Source organism: Oryzias melastigma, linkage group LG15 (assembly GCF_002922805.2).
Source record: "Oryzias melastigma strain HK-1 linkage group LG15, ASM292280v2, whole genome shotgun sequence".
Taxonomy (NCBI): domain Eukaryota; kingdom Metazoa; phylum Chordata; class Actinopteri; order Beloniformes; family Adrianichthyidae; genus Oryzias; species Oryzias melastigma.
This window is the reverse complement of record NC_050526.1, coordinates 23,303,802-23,322,105: the sequence shown is the minus strand read 5'-3', so window position 1 is coordinate 23,322,105 and position 18,304 is coordinate 23,303,802. Positions and strand designations below refer to the sequence as shown.

Below are 18,304 nucleotides of genomic sequence, written 5' to 3'. Positions count from 1 at the left end.
AAATGTGCAATTTTACACACAAGATTATGAGACTAATGTGCTTTCTTTAGTTTTATTAAGAGAAATAAAGGCAAAGTCATCCCAGAATGCAACACTGCATGAGCAGATGTCAAACCATGTCCACAAAATCAAACAATAAATAAAATCAACCCCAACAAATAGTTACAAAATGTTAGAAATTATTTGTTAAAATAAAAGTGGCCTTGGTACAGATGCCCATACTGTCAAAATAAACCAGACAACACATATAATACCAAAGACACAAAAAAATTCTAGACAAAAGACATACAGTTTTAATCCTTAATCTACACAGATTATGTAAAAAGTCGATTTTAAAAAATGTTTATTTTAATAAGAGAAATTAAATAACTAATCACTCAATCAAAAAAAAGTTTATCTATTCTATAAAATCCATTCAAAAAGTTAGGAAGGAAAATAAATACAAAAAGGAAATAAATGACTAAAACACAAAAATACAATGTTGCAAAAAGTGAAGACAAAAAGAAGACTTTAAATGTACACAAAGTGATGCATTATAAGGTTGAGATTAAGGTACCTCAAAATATTTCTCCCTTTTTAGTACTATTTTCAGTAAGACAAAATATTTTTTTTTTACATCTGGACATGTTTTGTGATTGTCTGCAAGTCAATATTTTAAGGTAAAGCAAAAATACAACATTGTAGCAGCTAATAAAGCATCGTAATACATTCTCATTCTTTTTTTCTTATAACAGTTTCGAGACTCTTCTAAATTTGGATTACATTCCCGAAGCTGTGTTTACATGGAGCATGCGAGACCTGGATGTCTTACTTCCCAGTATTCACAGTCGTGTAAATATCCTCAGATTCTGATCGTGTGAGTCTAACTGTGTGTTCATCATCTTGGCAGATAGAATTCAGAAATTTGTTGATCAGATATTCCAGTATCCTGGTTTCTATCAAAGTCCACAAGTACCATATTTAGGATTCTCCAACCCAGCATTCAAACATGTTCAGGTCTCTGAATACAGATTAAGATGTGCAGCACATAACCAGGGTAGTTAGAAACATTCCAGTCATACCCAGAGTAATGTTGTGCATGTAAACAGAAAAATAGATAGTGCATTTGCCTTATAAAGAGTACACACATCTGAGAATCAAGGCAGCAAAGATTTCTCCTGAAGACTCTTTGATATAAATAAAGCACTCGGGTTGAGTGGAAACATGGCTTTGGATTTGCATCAACACAGACATTAGCAGGACACTGGCAGTGACGATCCACAGGGGGACCGTAGCTGACAGAAAAGCTCTGTCATTTAGTTGCTGATCCTTCAGTGGATCTTGTTTTTGCTTAAAAACAGTTAAGCATTTCCTGAGTAGATTTTGTGGAAAGGACAAAACAATATCGTCGGCCACAGAATCTCAGCGTTTACATGGTGGCCAAAATAATTCCCCTGTCATCTTGGTCGGCTCGGGGGCATGAGAACAGCTCTCTTCCCAATCTGGAAAAATAAAGAAATTGATGAAGCATGTTAATGGTCAGTCTCCTCTAATGCGGCTTTATAAGTCAAATGACTAGTTTTCAAGTCAGAAAAAAATAAACTTAGATTCATAGCATAATGTTTCCTGCATCCTGAAACTATGTCAAAAACCACACACAACCTAATAAAAAGTAATGCCTTTTTAGGCTTCAAGAATGTCTGTCTGACTAATATCTGAATGCGTACCAGCTGAGTGTGAGGAAGCGAAGACAGGACTGCAGAAGGCTTTGGCTTCACTGGAGGAGTTGGAAGTTTTGGCTTCATGATCTTGAAAACAAATAGTCATAATTAAAAGAAGAAATGAGAAAGTGATCACATTCAAAGATCAGATTCCACCATCCTTTAAAGTCAAGCTCCAATCATTGGGGGTCTATCAATTATGATAATGCTGTTTTGGGGCAAAAAACGGGGTTGTTTTCTGGGACATACCGTATTTTCCGGACTATAAGTCGCGTTTTTTTTCATAGATTGAATGTCCCTGCGACTTATACTCCAGTGCGACTTATATACGAATTTTTAATGAGATGAGATATGGACCGTAAGTCTAGAGTGCCCTCTTATGGTGATCTATGCAATTAATTTATTTACTTTAGTTATTCAGACGTGACACAAAGGACGAAGAATTTAACGGATTTAGTGATATAGAGTGAGATTGTGTGCAATTAATTACAGTAAAGATACAAAGTTGATGAGTTCTTGAGGCTATAGTTAAATAAAACTGTTATGTTATATAAATGCTACATCTTTTCGTTTTTTTCATGATGCTAATATGTGAATATGTGTTGACACATATTCAGCCTGTTTTCTATTCACTTATGAATGTTATAACTTACCTTCCAGGATGATGTAATATCGTTTTTTTCAACCAGTTTGTAAAATAAATTACTTGAAAAAAATGCGACTTATACTCCAGTGCGACTTATGTATGGTTTTTTCTTCTTCATTATGCATTTTTTGGCCCCTGCGACTTATACTCCGGTGCGACTTATAGTCCGAAAAATACGGTAGTTTCTGCAGAAATGCAGTAGTTCAATAGAAATTTGCCTTTAAGTTGTGGGCCTGTTGACAAGGTGTAAACCTGCCCTCATTTCCCATTATCCATTTGTTTACACTCCTTCCCGCTAGCTCATAACCTCAAGCTAATATTAGCGGCCCAAAAAAATGGCAAGAAACATCTGAGCTATCCAGCTACACAGTTTTGAGCTACATGTCAGCTAAGACGAGGAAAACAAAAGGATGGATCTATTTGTCTGCATTAGAATGGAGCAGAGCAGGGAGTTTATGGCAGATTTTACATAACAACTACAAGCTATTTCAACAGTGGCGGGCCGTCAGGGCCTGCAAAGCCTTCTCTGCTGGCCTAAAAATATCTGAATCACAGACTGATATTAATTATTATTTATTTCCGTGAATACGTATTCTATAATTCCAAATGCTCTGTCTTCGTCCTTTCATTGCTGTCTCCCTGGCTGCGCTGCTTCCAGACGTGTATTTTCCTATTTAAGCATTAACCAATCACATTGCAGCACCATTTGTTGCTAGGGTCAAAGAAATCTGCCCGGAGGCCTTCACAATCAGTTCTGCGGGCCCTGTAGCATAAAATAATTGTCGACCAAACTGTTGCTTCAACCAATCAGATCTGGAGGAGACCACGTGATAGGCCAGCTAGAAGGCCCACGGAAACGTCAGGATTTTCACGAGCTTTGATTGGACAGCTCGCAGCTCGCTCTGGTTCTGCGTTATGTGACGGACACAGGTGCCGAGGAGCGGCGTGTCAGGTTTGAAGATGTTACCAGTGGAAAGCGTCTCATCGTCTGATTTTTGGTGGAAAATGAATGTCTGGGTAAAGTTGTGGCACAGTTTTGTCTGGCACGGGTAAAGGAGTTCCGTGACTCCATTGAGCGGGAGTGAAGCTGAAATCTACGAGGCTCCTGAACGCACCGCGGGCGCGTGCAGCGCAATATCCTCGCGCAAATATTGTTTTCCAGACACAGACCTTGATCGATCACAAAAACTGATGTTTGTCACCCTCCTGGACCACAAGAGGCTTTTCCAGCTTATCACAGCCACGGAACACTTTCTATCTGCGAAACGCACGGATTCTGCACCACAGAGTGATTGAAATCTTCCTGAGGATAGAAAGGATGGATTTTGTGTTTAAATAATCTGGATTTTTGGTGAGTAAAATTTGGTGAGTTTTATTGCCATAAAATAGTTAATGAGGGTTGGATTGATTCAGATGGAGCACTACTGAAGGCCTAGGTGTGAAATGCACGGCCCGCCACTGTATTTCAAACGTCATTTTTTTTATCTGATCTTGATTCACAACAATACAAATAAAGAAATACTCAGAAACACAGTTTTAATCTTAAATGTCATGAAAAAAATGCCACAAGAACATGTTGGTCTTTAATGTCACTTACTGGTTTTGCTGTTAGTGGTGGAAGAGGTCTGGATGGTGGCCGGGGCTTATTCTAAAACAAATAAATCATTTGAATCATATTCTTTGGGTGAACCATTATAGAATGTATTTGAAGGAAAATATCAAAAATATTGTTTGCATCATACCTCAGCATATATGGGTAGCCGTGACACTGCTGTTGGCTGTGTTAAATCCTAAACAAATATATTAGAGGTTAAAGCACAAAAGATGGACTTAATCTAAGGTTAGAAAAAGTAAAAAACATAAGCTTAAATTACCTGGTATTTTCTTGTTGACTGAGGTATTGCTGGTGTGTATTTGGGGGGCTTTAAGGAGATAAAAAAAACAATTAATTCTTCCAATTTTTCTAAGTTTTAACAAACTCCAGGAAATCTGTTAAAGCTAAAAGATTTAGCAGGTTTCTTCTCTGGAGACTCACCTCGGGAGCGGCTCTGCACGGCTTCATAGCTCTATCAAATCGATTTGGAGGAAAAGACAAAGGTTTGCAGGCTTGAGTAGCTGACGACTCCAAAAATACAGGCTGGCTAATGGCCTTGGACCCCACAGGAGGAGCTCCTCGTGTACCACTTGACCGGAACACTGGGTTTGATTGTCCTAAGGTAGTCAGCCATCTAGAAAAGAATTTGCACAGGAGCTAGAATTACATACAAGATCATGACATCTGTTTATATGTCTTATATGTCATTCCATCTGAAAGTAAGGACAAAAAAACTGTTTTTTACCTCTTTGAAGGTGCCCTTTTTCGGGTGTAGCACATCAGACTCACAACAACCAGGACCAAGAGCAGAAGCAGGCCAATGATCACAGAAACAACAACCACAATTGAGCTTGGATCTAAAAACACAGAACCCACAATGGATTAGGACAGAATATTTTGATTTTTCAATGAACAACAACCAGTTTCCCTTCCTATCCAAATCTGTACAGTCTTATAGGAACATCCCAATCTTATGGGACATTTTCTTTCACTTATAGGAGTAAAATTATGACTTTAGAACAAATCTACTACACGGAAACCCAAGAAACTTGACAAACCTTGAGTCAGCTCTGATTGTCGCACATCACAGAAAGGTGGAGCCCATCCCGGGTCACAATGACACTTACTTTCGTGGTTACATACCTGTAAGGAAATCAAACTTTTAGCCTCACAGTTCTGCTTCCACTGTCTTGAACTTCAGCTTTGTTTTCTCACCCCATGGTTGTTGCATTTAGATGAGCAGTCATTTTTTCCATAGGCTTTTATATTTCTGATGTCTTCACATCGATTGTTGTAGCAGACCTGATGGATAAAAATGGAGTTGACTGTCACAAATCTACACTTCATCTGGACCAAACTCACAAATCCTTTTTTTTATACCATATTGTTTCCACACTTGGTTCCAGTAGGCACCATGCCCAAATCTGAAGGGTAGTTGTCTTCAGGTTTCATGGTTGCTTCATTGCATGTGACTCCATTTCCTACTACATAGTACGACTTCATAGACGTCACCGGAAACTTCCACCCACCAGAGCAGAAAAGAGTTCCACAAAATTGATCCCTGTAATCAAGTCAGGAATTAGAAAAAAACAAATCCCCACATGAGGGAATCACTGGCATTACTTTTGTACTCTTACCTAACTGTACATCTTTGGCTAAACTTCCTGCAGTTTCCGTGTCGAATGAAACACTCGTCTGCAGCTACTTCAGCATCTGAGCAGAGCCATTCACAAACAGTGGAATGATAAATATGATAGAATTCAAACACAAATAAATCCTGACTTATTGCTAATTCACCTGGTCCCCAAAGTCTTTTGCAGTGTTCCTGTCGAGATGGACAGTTTCCATTATAGCAGTATCCTTTTCCACCGTTGCACCACAGGCCATTTTGAGCGAAGGTGTCAGCCGGGCAGGATGAGGAGAAGCCTGTGCAATATTCAGCCAGGTCGCAGTCTCCTGCTTTTGGTCGACAGATGCTGCCTGTTGGTTTCAGCTACAGACAAGACAGATGGCACTGTACTGAATCCTGAAATACATCCTCTCACACATAAGCAGGCAGACAGTACAGTCTGACTCTGGCTAGAAATGTGCAAGAACAGTTTTTTTTATCAATGTAACTTAATGAATCTAGTGGGAACTAGACACTCGTTGTAGCACTTACTTGGCAGTTGTGGCAGCATTCTCCTTCTGCACACTGAGCTCCTACATTCAGCTTGCAGGTTGTGGCATTGCAACATGGATTTGTGCATTCCTGTAAAAAGCAGGACGGTCAAATGCTATTTTCTTTACATGCTGTGTTATTTTTAAGGATGTCAGGCACAAACCTTAGCTGAACCACAGTCACACTCTTCCCCAGGCTCCAAAAAGGCATTTCCACACACAGGCCCGCCATAGATGCGACTGGTGGAGGGAGTATCCAGCAGACAGGCAGGGTTGTACTCTTCCAAAAACTTGTTGAGCTGCAGTTTGCTGCAGCTGCTGAACTGCTCAGGATACACGATGCTGCAAGGGGAGATAGCAAGATTTTAAAAGGAGGAAACAAGGAGACCCTGTGTTGTGTTTAGGGACCCACTCCCATGAAAATGGTGTTACAAACATGTTCCTTTGTTCTGAATAAGGGACGACAGATATTTAGAAAATTAAGCTCAAAATTGCATTTTTAGCTATTTCTTTATTCAAATTGTTGTGAATCAGGAGGAGATAAAAAATGATGTTTGAAAAGAGCGTATTTGTTATGTAGAAACTTTGCTGGGTGAGCAAAAAGTTCCCCGCTCTGCTTAAACAGAGAGCTCTCGGCTACGGGAAGGGAAAGGGAGGCAGGGATGCTCCATTTTTACTGTCCTGCCCTCAACTCAGAGACGAATTTCTAATGGATTCTAGAAAATCTGTACAAACCATGTCTTCATTTTAGCTAAAAAGAGCATAATCATAATTAAAAGACACTGGGAGCACTTTTAAAATAGCTCAAAAGCTAACCGTGTGTGTCTTTAAGAATTCTAGATATGATAGGATATAAGTGCAGACTGTTTATGGTGCTTACCCAACACTCTCAGCCATGATGCAGCCCTTTTTTGATGTATAGGAGCCACACACACAGTTCTCAGTGTCATGAGTCAAGCCCAAGTTGTGGCCCATTTCATGTGCAATGGTGGAAGCCACTCCTATTGCATTAGTGTTGTGGTCCTGTGTGCACACAAAAAAGTATCACTAAACAACGTTTTGAAGTCTTAAATGGATGTGATTTTCTTTTTATGTGAAGTACCTCATTGACAGCTCCAGAGTTAGAGGTGCACATGGCATTGGTGTTTGCCAACCCAACAGTGGAGCCTTCAAAATCGATGCCTCTAAATAAAGAGAAGGCAAAAAAACATTTACAAAATGTTTGCACATTTTCTCCGACAGCATAGACATCAGCTTTAGCAGCATCTTACGTGATAAACTGTGCATTATCGTGCTTGATCTTTTGTACCAGGTTCTGCTGACGCCACTCAAGGAAGCGAATGAGGGTCTGATCGGGGTTGCTGCTAACCTCAATCTGATCCTTGTTTGACCAAATAACCAAACCAACCAGCATCACCCGAACACCCACAGGGCGGTATAGCTGTAAAAAAACAAAATAAACTTTTCAGAATGTGTACAAAACACGAATGCCACGAGAAATGGAAAACCAATGGAGCATTCATTTTCGTTCATGTGTGAAGAATTTCAGCTCAAGTGTGAATATTCACAGTTAAAGTTAGATTTCACAAAAAGAGAACTCTTTCTTCTTTTTTTTGCTGGTCAGAGTCCAGGCAGCAAAGAGTGAAATCTCAAGACAGATTTCCTGCATGTTCTCTTCAGTGGCAGTGAAGCGTGAGACACAAAAACAGCCTAATGTGAAAGTTTTTTTCTGATCGACTTCCTACATACCTTGTCCACATGATTTGCGATTTCAAGCACTCTTGACTCGATAGTTTTCTTACTCCTATAATTCTTGTACTAGAAGAAAAATATATTATTTAATATTACAAGCAGTGTGTTTTGTAAGAAAAAAAATAGGAAAAAAGTGGTCAAAGCAACACAAAAAAATCGAGAAAATACCTCAGAGTAATCCACCACCACAACCAGCTCCACCGTCCTGGGTTTTTCTGCATATTGTTTGGTCTGAGCTCTGCTTTTCTGCTCAACAAAAAGAGACACAACCATGCTAAAACATTACTGTATACTGTAAGTACACATATTAGTTTTGATTCTGTCTTAGTTATGGGATGTTGAAATTTTTTGTATTGTAAATGTAGACTTCCAGTTTTATCTTAACTGATATAGCTATTTTGTGTCAACTTGTAATGTAAATTTACATTTTTCTTTTATTCTGGAGCAAAAATGGTCAGCAGTCTACATTCTGTGAATGTAGCCATGCTGTGTCTTTACCAGACTGCCAAGCTGGAATAGTCCAGACGGACGAGCTCCGTGATCATAGAAAGTGGTCGTGTTTCCATGGGAACAGGAGCTTCGCTTCCTCCTCAGGTGTTTGTAGTTGTAAACGGCATGAGGACCCTCATCTCTGTAAAGTTTGGGGTTTTCTCTGTTGTCCAGCTTTCCTGCTTCCTCGCTGGCCAAAGGTTCAATCAGGTACATCTGGTTTCGGAGGGTTACAAAGCCCCTGCAGAGAAGACATTAGAGCATCTCTAACTGCTATAGATGAACCAGCACATGACAGTGTTAATTTTTAGATGCTCATTCTGAGAAATACATTTTTTTTAGTATTTTAATTTGAGAATGTGGTTGCAACATGGGGTTAAGATACAGAACTAAAAGATAACAACTGTCTTACTCACTTCATTCCTGAACACAATCCAATGCTGGCAGAGGACTCCTCCACTCCTACAACGTGCCCGTGGTAGTAGCAATGAACCTGAAATGATACATTTCATAATCAAGGGACATATCTGATTAAACCAAAAATATAACCTAACCACATAGGAGATATTAATTGATGCTTTGGTCTGATGTCTGATGTCGGTTTAAATTTCCCTTGGAGAAACAGTTTGAGTTTCCTCTTAAAAAAGGAACATTTGGTTGAGGAGGATTTCCTGTCATCTGATATATCGCAATAAGTTGAAAGATTAAGTATTGCAAAAGTGACTTGTAGTTGGAAGTAATTGTAAAAATAAAGAAGGTATTAACCAGTCAGTGGGGGTCTACAAAACATTCTTTAATGAGATAATAATTCAACAATATGACCTAAATCTTGTATGCAAAACTATTAAGAGAAGGGAGACTATCAGAGAGAAGATATAAACGTCACGAAGCCAGAACCAACAGATTGAAAAACAGTTATTACCTATGAACCATTAGACTCCCAAATAAAGCATTAAATGCAACATATTCATATAAATTATGTTTTCATATTTATTTGATTATTGTTTTTTATTTTTATCATCCTTAATGCACCTTGACATGATAGTTGACTTTAATTTCGCCCTTGTACAATAACAATATGGCATTCTATTCTATTCTATTCTATTCTATTCTATTCTATTCTATTCTATTCTATTCTATTCTATTCTATTCTATTCTATTCTATTCTACAATACCATTTCCTGTAAGCAGTTCAAATTTAATATCATTGAAACCCACTGAAACTAGGTGTGAGTGACTAATTTCCTGCACTGGTAGAGTCAAGCCTTAAGGTATAATCGTTACACCACATTCATGAAACTTCTCAGAATGATCCTCTTTCCTCTTAATTACTAATTAGGCAACTAAAAAGTGGCATACCCCAAGATCTGGAGTAGATGACACTTTGGCACCATCATCGGAGTAAGATATCACAGTAAAGTTGTTCCCAACAAGATCTCTGAAAAGACAAAATTAGTTAAGAAGAATTAGGCTTAAAACGTGAAAGTTGATCCAGTGGATATAAAAGGTGTTTTTACCTGTTCTTCTCCAGGTGTAAAGTATATTTCCCCCCTTCTATACTTAATGAGTATTGGAGTACATCAGGATATTTCTGTTTAAAAAAAAAAAAAAAAAAGCAGAATGAAGGTAAGGAGTCAGGATTTATCAAAGATGTCAAATTCAATTTGTAAAGTAAAGCTTATCACCACGTGAGCAGCAGTATCTTTGATGAGAGATAAATCCTTCAGCCTTTGAGGAATCACTGTCTGGTACTTTGAGACATGAGGCAGAGTCCCCACATCAGCTGCAACTACTCCTGAAAATAGCATCAAGTGTTTGTAAGAAGGAAAGAAAAAAGAAAAGGAAGAAAGAAAGCAAGAATTTTCTGAATTCCTACCCTGCAACAAGAAGAAAATCCATATTAGACATCCCCAGTGTGTCATGTTGCTCTGTCGGACAGACTCTGTCATTGAGAGCAAGAAGTCTGAAAGAAACGTTCTCAAGTCTCCGCCCATCTGCTGTGTAATATCCTGGAAATTTGCATGTGAAACAACAGGCTTCCAATTAAACTGTTGTTCTTAAGATAAAGGAACAATTCATTTCAATTTTCCTTTTTATTTTTTAAATGTTGTAATGTATTCATTTATGTGACTACATTCAGTTTTAAAACTTGCACATAATTTTTTTGCCATACAAATAAGGCATTAAGACACCGAACTGTTTTAAAAATATATTATTAAAATCAAAACCTAAGATATACGTTATTTATCTAAAAAGCGAAGGCATCAAGGTTTAAAAAAGGTTCACCTTCACACGCAGAAAAAACAAATATAGTTTTTGTCGCCATCTAGGGTTTTTTTTGCAGAATGCAGGTTGAGTTCCACCAGTCATTCTTCCTTATTTTTTATTTTACGATATTTATTAAAATTATAATTTATTTTAACTAGTATACGTTTAGCTGTTACAGTGTATTTATCTTTTTTTATTCTCATTACAGTTTACTTTTTTTTAATCTAGGGTGATTGGCAGTTGAGACTGACGTCATCATCACGCGCCACATTCAAGCATAAACAAACCGCGGCAGCTGAGGATCAGTTGAATTCATACAAAGACGCTATGATATCGCCTGACGAACATGTCGATGCCGGAGTTTGTTCAGTTTCATGATGTTTCAGCAGGAAGCAGCGGCGGAACACATCCGATAGAAGCCTGGATGCAGCAGTTATCTGAAGACGGAAATCCGTTCACTTTCACACCGCAGATTCTTCATCTTCACAAGGATCACGAGCTGTTTGAGGTGATAACAAACCTGCCAAGGTAGTTATCCCTGCTAGAACTTGTATCCCTCTGTTGTAGGGCTAATATTTGTCTCAAAAAGCATATGAAGAAGGTAGATGTTCACGATGTGTTTTATTCTGGGGGCACTAAGGGTTTATTATTCATGTTTACAACAGTTGTTTGCATTTTTTTTCCACATCTTCAACTCGTGAAACAACGGCAACATAATGATATATGAAGCTGATTTTGTGGAACCATTTGCCAAAAGAGAATTAATGATTATTATAAAAAATATTTGAACAAGCCTATAGTCTTCTCTTAGGGATACAAATTCTGGCACTACCTTGGCACGTGCACACCTGTCCCTGATGAAGTCAGACTTGTGAAGTATCATGACTGCTGTTTTCAGGATGGAGATATCCAGAGACACTTATACCTACGGGACCTCTACATCTCAGAGACAGAGGAAAAGACAACGCTCAGGTGTGACAGTTATGATACAGCTTTGATAATGTCAGTTGTTATGCTGCCCCTCCCAAAATAAAATAAAATTAAATTAAATAACACAACCATTTTTAATATAAATTACATATTTACATATTTTTACCTAAATTTAAATGTTTTACATGTTATGTTTTGACAAATGCTTCATGTAAGGATTAATAATGTTTATTGATTATCAAAAACTTTGGATTGATCTTTACTACTTTAGAGATATGATTGAGGTTAGTTATTGTTTAAAGATTTTTTTTTTGTTGCACCGGTAATGTTAGGCTGGGGTGTGAGGAACTGTAAGTTAGCAGGAGAGCGAAAGCAGATAGAAGATGGTTTACTCCTTGCCAACAGTCCCACCCACGACTCAGAGGCTAATTCTAACTAACTGCTGCCGTTCTGCAGAAACTGTGTCCTAGAAAACGACACAGATTTTTGATTTTGGCTAAAAACTACTCAATTGTAATTAAAATATCACTGGGAAAGTGATCGCAGTAGGACTTTAATTGTCTCTAATCAATAAAGGCATTGTGGTCAAGATGTCATTCACTTGACTCTTTTTGTTGTTGTCTTTGTAGTGTTTCAGAATTTGCTTGTCACATCTTTGGCTGCCATGCACGCTTTAATTTGCTGCAAGAGTATGAGCATCACTACAACTCCTTGCACAGAAATATGTGCAGCTCCTGCCGTCGCTGCTTTCCTTCTGCCCGTCTCCTTGACATTCACATCCAGGAGTGGCACGACTCTCTCTTTGCTGTCCTTGCCCAGAAGCAAGACATGGTGAATCATTTTTAACTTTTTGGTCCAGACCTTTCTCTAACTGAAACATTTAAACAGGATTTTTTTTTTGTTTTTTATTTAATTACTTCTTTGCATTACTCAGTACCTGTGTTTGGTGGAAGGCTGTGAACTGAAGTTCAGAACTGCAAAGCAAAGGAAGGATCATCTAATAAGAATTCACAAGTATCCCCCTGACTTCAGATTTGATAAACCTAAAAAGGAAAGAGGGTAAGACCTTGCAAATTATATTTTGTCCACTAGATGGCAGCACATTTTTGAGGAATAATGAAACTTTTACTTTTTGAGATAATTTGTTTCATTTATGTTTTTAGTTGTATTTTATATGTTCTTGCAGCATCACTAAAAAAGTTAGATTTTTAAATTCTTAATTATCACAATTTGCATCTGAATTTCAGCTTTATTGAAACTACAGTTAAATGTTTTTAAGTCTTTTTTTCTAAATTGTTTGCTGCTTTAAATGTTTTATTTATATTTTCTTCTATTTTTTTATATTTTCATAAATAGAAACAAAGACAGAAGAGGCCAGGAGCAGAAAGTCATCGAGCCCATCGATGATGTGTGTCAGTCTGAGGGTGTTTGTGAGGATATTTGCAACCCAATGTCTGACCAACCTGAGAAAGAAGAGTCCATGGAGGTTTGTGAGAAAGAAGCGGCCCACATGGAGGATATGCCCACTCCAGTTCAGGATTCAGAAGTGAATACCCCCACATCAAAACCTCAGTCCTCTTACAGGTTTGTTTGAAATATTTAGAAGTAACTATAAATAGATGTATGTTCAATATTTAACTTGGAAATAAATTGAAGTTTTTTTTCTTGCCAAATTCAAATAATTCTTTATACTAAAATATGTTAAATGAGATTATGTTTTCTAAACTTTTTAAAATGAAATTATTTTTAGGATTCCTAAAAGTGTGTGCTTTGGTCACGGATCAAGCCGAGGCTTCAGAGGTCAACGTGGACGGAGGAAGTGAAACATTTCCATCAACTTTTCCTTTAAAATTCTAAATATATTGCCTTTTAAACTATACATTTAGGTAATTTATGTAATTAAAGGTTTTGCATAACAGAAAATGTTTGTTTTTTGATGTGTGTCTTCATGTGAGCTTCCAAAGCCCAGCGACCATTCCCAGGAATTAATTTATACTTTTTTTTTTACAAAACAATACTGAGCAGCCACCATAGAAAACACTTTGAAAAACAGAGAAAAACAAGTAATGACAAATTTTATATAATTCACTGTAATAATTGTAAAAAAGACATTTTTTCACTTTTAAAATATAAAACACAATGTACAGTAATTACAGAGTAGTGTTTCAGTCACGTTTAGCACTGTTGAATGTACTTAAAATGGACCCTTGATCACGTTAGTCAAACAAATGCTGCTAAAACCGTTTATCGAAGCAAACAATAAAGCAGATTTTTAGTTCTGAAGCTGAAAGAAAAAAAATCAGTATTAAATTGGGAACAAATATTGTGACCTTTGGACATTTTTTACATTCACCAAAGACCTTCGTGTTCACAGTGAAATCTCTTTGCAAGCTTGAAAGCTCATCTTTAACTGCTTTTTGTTTTTTTTAGGAGAAAAATCCCGTTTTGTTAGCACTGTTTTCATCACAGCAGCTGGTTAAAGGCACTAAAAATCTCTTAGGTTTAGTTGTAACATCTTTAAATCCATACCATCCAAAGATAAAAATTTAATCCATACAAAAAGTGTTCTTTGTCTAACTTTTAAAAGGCTTCCGTACAAATATTTTAAAGAAATGTTACACAAATGTAATAATAACTAGTACAATATTTTTTTTCTTACATTGTGGAAATATTAATATTTAATATATAGGCCTACTGTGTTTCCTAATTGGGTTTGGACAGAAATTGAGTCCTGCCATGTTGAAATAAGTACTTCAGAGTTAGAATTATTTCATTTTCTATTTTTGGCGGGTAAAAAAAAAATAAATAAAAGTGCCTTTAAATTATGTGTTTTAACACCTGAAAGTAGAAGTTCTAACTTTTTCTAAGGCCTCAAATCAACATTTTAAAATAAAAAATGTTTTATTACATCTGAGAATTATCTATTGGGAGTTTTGTAAATCTTAAAGGCATCTTCTCTGTGAATAAAACAAAGAACAGATGGAAGAGCTGTGTTTCTCTGCTATTAAAAATGTTCATATAATCCAAGTAATTTGAGTAAAAACCCACAATTACAATTGGCATCATAGCATTATGTTTACCTTGAGAAAATTCAATATTACGAATTCCTGTTAACAATTGTTTTGTAAAAAAAAAAAAAAAACTTCAGTTTGTGTTTCATCACAAAAAGTTCAAATGAACAAATTGATCCAAGACGGTTTGCATTATAAAGACATCTTAAAGGCAACTCTGTCAATAAGCAGCTCAAAGTTTTTTAGTTAAGATAAGTAGTACATCCCGTAAGGTCCACTGAATAGTCCCGGTACCGGTAAGGCGGGCCTCGGGCCGCTCAGAGCCCCGTACAGGCCCGGTGCGCCCATGGATGCGCTCAGGGGGAGAGGGAAGGCGAAGGCCGGCAAAAGCGGCTTGGCGGCCAGTTTTAGCTTCTCCAGTTCGGCCTCCTGCAATCTCTTGGCTTTGGCTCTGCGGTTCTGGAACCAGATCTTGACCTGAGTCTCTGTGAGGTTCAAGGAGCTGGAGAACTCCGCTCTCTCCGCGATGGAGAGGTACTGTTTCTGACGGAACTTCCTTTCCAGGGAAAGCAGCTGAGAAGTTGTGAAGGGAGTTCTGGGCTTCCTGTTGTTCTTGTGTTTCCGTAGATTGCATGCAGTTGGGCTGGGAAGTCCTGGAAATTGGAACATACATTTTATTAGGGGACTTTTAATCTTATTTTTTATAACAACATACATTGTTTGTGTTGTTGCGCAAAAAAGGAAAATCATCTTTTGAACTGTTTCTTAAAAAATATTTTAAAGAGTATATAGAATTTTGCAAGCATACATTAATGTTTTACATTTTTTAGAATTAAATAATGAAAAATACCTATAGGGCATTTTCTTTCTGGATATAGCATTTAGGCCTCTGTTTTATATAGGTTACATGCTAACCATTATTTGAAAAGATGAAAAAACTAATAAAGTGAAAAAAAAAATATTGTTTTCATATAATTTAAAATACATACTTATGGAGGATGCGTAAGAACCTTGAAGCCAAGCCCCCGTGTCCTCGCTGAAGTCCGCCGCCTCCGACTTGGACCGATGAGTTCCGCTCGGTGACGCACACTCGGTCTCCTCCACCCGGACGCGCCCGGAGTCGGGCTCTGGTGAGCTCCTACTGTCCGAAATGAGGGACTCCACGCTGAAAGGCAGGTCCGAACCTCTGCTTTTGCATCTTTTCAGAGATGCCAGGTTCAGGTTGTCATGTCCAACTCCTCCAGCGGCCTCGTCTTGCGCTGATGGACGCTGGTGAGCAGCCGAGGGCGGTGATCCCTGCGCGCAATTCATTACGCACAACTGCGGTGCCATACAACCAATTCTCCTGCAGCTCTTGCCGCTAATAGTTTGTGTGTGTTCGCCTGGGATCGAGCAGGAGAGATGGTCCCAGATCCCTCCGATGTTACGCAGCTGCGTAATAAGCTTCAAGTTTTACGCACGGGCTTGTCTGCGCTCCAGTGGAGTGCCATGGGGTCTTTTCTCATCTTTCCGCTTGCCTACGAGACCTCAGATGTTTCCACGTGACTCTGCTGTTGAGTCTTCTGATAGGTCGGCGCTCAAATGACAGCAGTTTGGTTTCCCCGTGTTTTTGACCGATGTAAAGCTCTCATCAGCTGCGGATCACTGAAGATAGCGGCTTGGAAGAAAGTGGAACTGCTTTCCATTATACCTGCAGGCTCCGTAATGCTTTCATTTGAACAAAGAATCAGCTTACTTTAAGGACATTTTATCATGTGTTCTTTTACTTCAGTTTTTAGGTTCAATAAAGTTTTCCTGTTTGGAGTTTTTAACCCAAATTTACTTTAAAAAATGCAAGTTTAGTAAAAAATAAAATAAAATAAAGACCATGGCTCAATAGTAGAATATTACTTTGATGTTTTGAAAAAAAAATCCATTAAAGCTAAATAAGATTTTTTACATTGAGAAAAATAAAGAAAAAAGTCAAATTTCTTTAAGTTGAAACTGTTGAATGAGTAATATGTTGTTGCTTTAGTGCAAAAAGTGTTGATACTGTCTGTTCATTGTAAAGTAAAACAGTCAATTATTTATTAACACTTTTCTTTAGAGCTATTAATATTTGAAAATCACTTTGTCCTAAGCCTTATTTCAGCCTTGTGTTTTCAATGTTTGCACTGAAAGGCTGTGAAAACCATCTTCCAAATACTTTCTGCAACTCCTCAAATTGAATTATTTCCAGTGAAACCAAATATGTGAGTTTTTCTCTTCTGCTGAGCCTGCAGGAATACACCGACTGCCTGACTTTCTGTCTGTCTGCAGGACAATTGGTTAAATGGAGTTAACCATTTCTCTCCCTGAGGTATGTTCTTGCTTTGATCCTGCTGCGCCTGGCGCCTGTCTGCTCTGCCTCCCCCTCTCCCCGTCTGCGTGACAGTGATAGATTGCTGGGTAACCATACAAGCTTTCATTGGCTGTAATTTAGTGTAACATTACATTCTCCTCTACTTACTGCAAATATTACTGCTCTCAGTGTCTGTTTGACAGGATGTTCAGGGCTGTCTGTAAAGCTTCTGTTTCTCCTCCATTGGTTTGTAATTCACGAGCTTTGCGCAAATATGTAAGAGATGACGAAAAGGACAAGATGTTGGCTGGTGACATTTATGCTGATTTACTACATTAAATGAAACGTCATTATTTTTGTGCAAGAACTTTTAAGTACACATTTTGATCAATAGTCAACAGCTCGCTTGAAGACACACTTCCATTGAAAATTAAATGTTTTAACATGTAGCATTTTTCTCATGATGGAGGACACAGAGAAAAGGAAGATTAATTTTCTTTATTCAAATCGTGGGGAATTAGGGGCAGTCGAAAAAAAGGTTGTTTGAAAAAGCGTGTACTTGTTTCGTACAAATTGGTGCGCCACAAGCTCCCTGCTCCACTCTATTCCAATTCATCCACTTGGAGACAAATTTATCCATTAACGTCTTCCTCGTCTGAGCTGGCATCTGACTCAAAACTGAACAGCTGGATAGTTCCTATTGCCATTTTTGTTGTAATGTTAGATTTTGGGTTGAAAGGGGCTGTAAGCTAGCGGGACAGGGTATAACCAAACACTACAAAAATGAAAAAATGATCAATTAATAAAAGCTCTGTAATTGTTTACATTTAAATTATTAGTTTTTATCAAATTACCCTTTTACCTTGAATAAAGTTTTTTTAATTAGGGGAAAACTAATCATTTTCAATGTAACAAATTACAGAACTTGTTTTAATTGATCCAATTTTTCCCTTTTTTCATTGATTGGAGGATGGGATAACAGCACTTCCACCCCTATGGTTCCACCTACAACTCAGAGGTAAATTTCTGACGAACTCCTGCTGCTTTGCAGAAACAATGTCCTAGAAAATGCCACATTTTTGATTATTATCATTATTTTGGCTTAAAACTGCATTATCATAATTAATAGAGCACTGGGAACACTTTTGCAATATATCAAACAATGATTGGAATGGGACTTTAATGTGAAGAACAAGAGTGAACCCCAATCATTGCATCTGCTGCTTAAAAAACAGCATAGTTACACACAGTTAAAAATATTAACCCATGAATTTGCCACAGTGGAGAGTACCTATTTTTTGTCTTAAAAGGCTGTTTCTTTCAATCGAGGCTTGTTGAAGCAGGCTTGAATCTTTATCTTTCAACAAATCTGGAGGAACTTACAGTGATCCTGGGCAAACTTTAAGGAAGGGGCCAGTGTCATGTGTGATACTC

General features: G+C 37.8%; 3 protein-coding genes across 4 annotated transcripts; 1 reads left to right on the top strand and 2 right to left on the bottom strand.

Annotated features, from left to right (window-relative positions):
- Positions 1-33: 33 nt before the first annotated feature.
- Positions 34-10,421, bottom strand: adam8a (ADAM metallopeptidase domain 8a). 2 transcript variants are annotated; one of them, XM_036215681.1, is made up of 25 exons: positions 10,218-10,421; positions 10,030-10,136; positions 9,859-9,935; positions 9,701-9,779; positions 8,758-8,834; positions 8,351-8,582; positions 8,021-8,098; positions 7,850-7,918; positions 7,372-7,541; positions 7,203-7,284; positions 6,981-7,123; positions 6,265-6,442; positions 6,102-6,191; positions 5,738-5,933; positions 5,578-5,653; positions 5,321-5,501; positions 5,156-5,242; positions 4,999-5,083; positions 4,686-4,797; positions 4,382-4,574; positions 4,221-4,268; positions 4,089-4,136; positions 3,944-3,994; positions 1,707-1,787; positions 34-1,481 (listed from the first exon to the last, which is right to left on the bottom strand). In XM_036215681.1, the coding sequence occupies exons 1-25, from the start codon at positions 10,333-10,335 to the stop codon at positions 1,437-1,439; spliced, it is 2,703 nt and encodes a 900-aa protein (XP_036071574.1). In that variant the 5' UTR covers positions 10,336-10,421; the 3' UTR covers positions 34-1,436. The 2 variants fall into 2 exon arrangements, with proteins under 2 accessions (XP_036071574.1, XP_024153401.2); XM_024297633.2 differs by having other exon boundaries at positions 9,859-9,932; positions 10,027-10,136; positions 10,218-10,420.
- A 437-nt stretch (positions 10,422-10,858) lies between these two features.
- znf511 (zinc finger protein 511) lies at positions 10,859-13,462 on the top strand. The gene is made up of 6 exons (XM_024297658.2): positions 10,859-11,117; positions 11,508-11,581; positions 12,169-12,370; positions 12,474-12,598; positions 12,896-13,123; positions 13,290-13,462. Exons 1-6 carry the CDS (start codon positions 10,956-10,958, stop codon positions 13,360-13,362), a joined length of 864 nt encoding a protein of 287 aa, XP_024153426.1. The 5' UTR covers positions 10,859-10,955; the 3' UTR covers positions 13,363-13,462.
- A 133-nt stretch (positions 13,463-13,595) lies between these two features.
- msx3 (muscle segment homeobox 3) lies at positions 13,596-16,407 on the bottom strand. Its single transcript, XM_024297663.2, has 2 exons — positions 15,540-16,407; positions 13,596-15,203 (listed from the first exon to the last, which is right to left on the bottom strand). Exons 1-2 carry the CDS (start codon positions 15,880-15,882, stop codon positions 14,797-14,799), a joined length of 750 nt encoding a protein of 249 aa, XP_024153431.1. The 5' UTR covers positions 15,883-16,407; the 3' UTR covers positions 13,596-14,796.
- Positions 16,408-18,304: the final 1,897 nt, after the last annotated feature.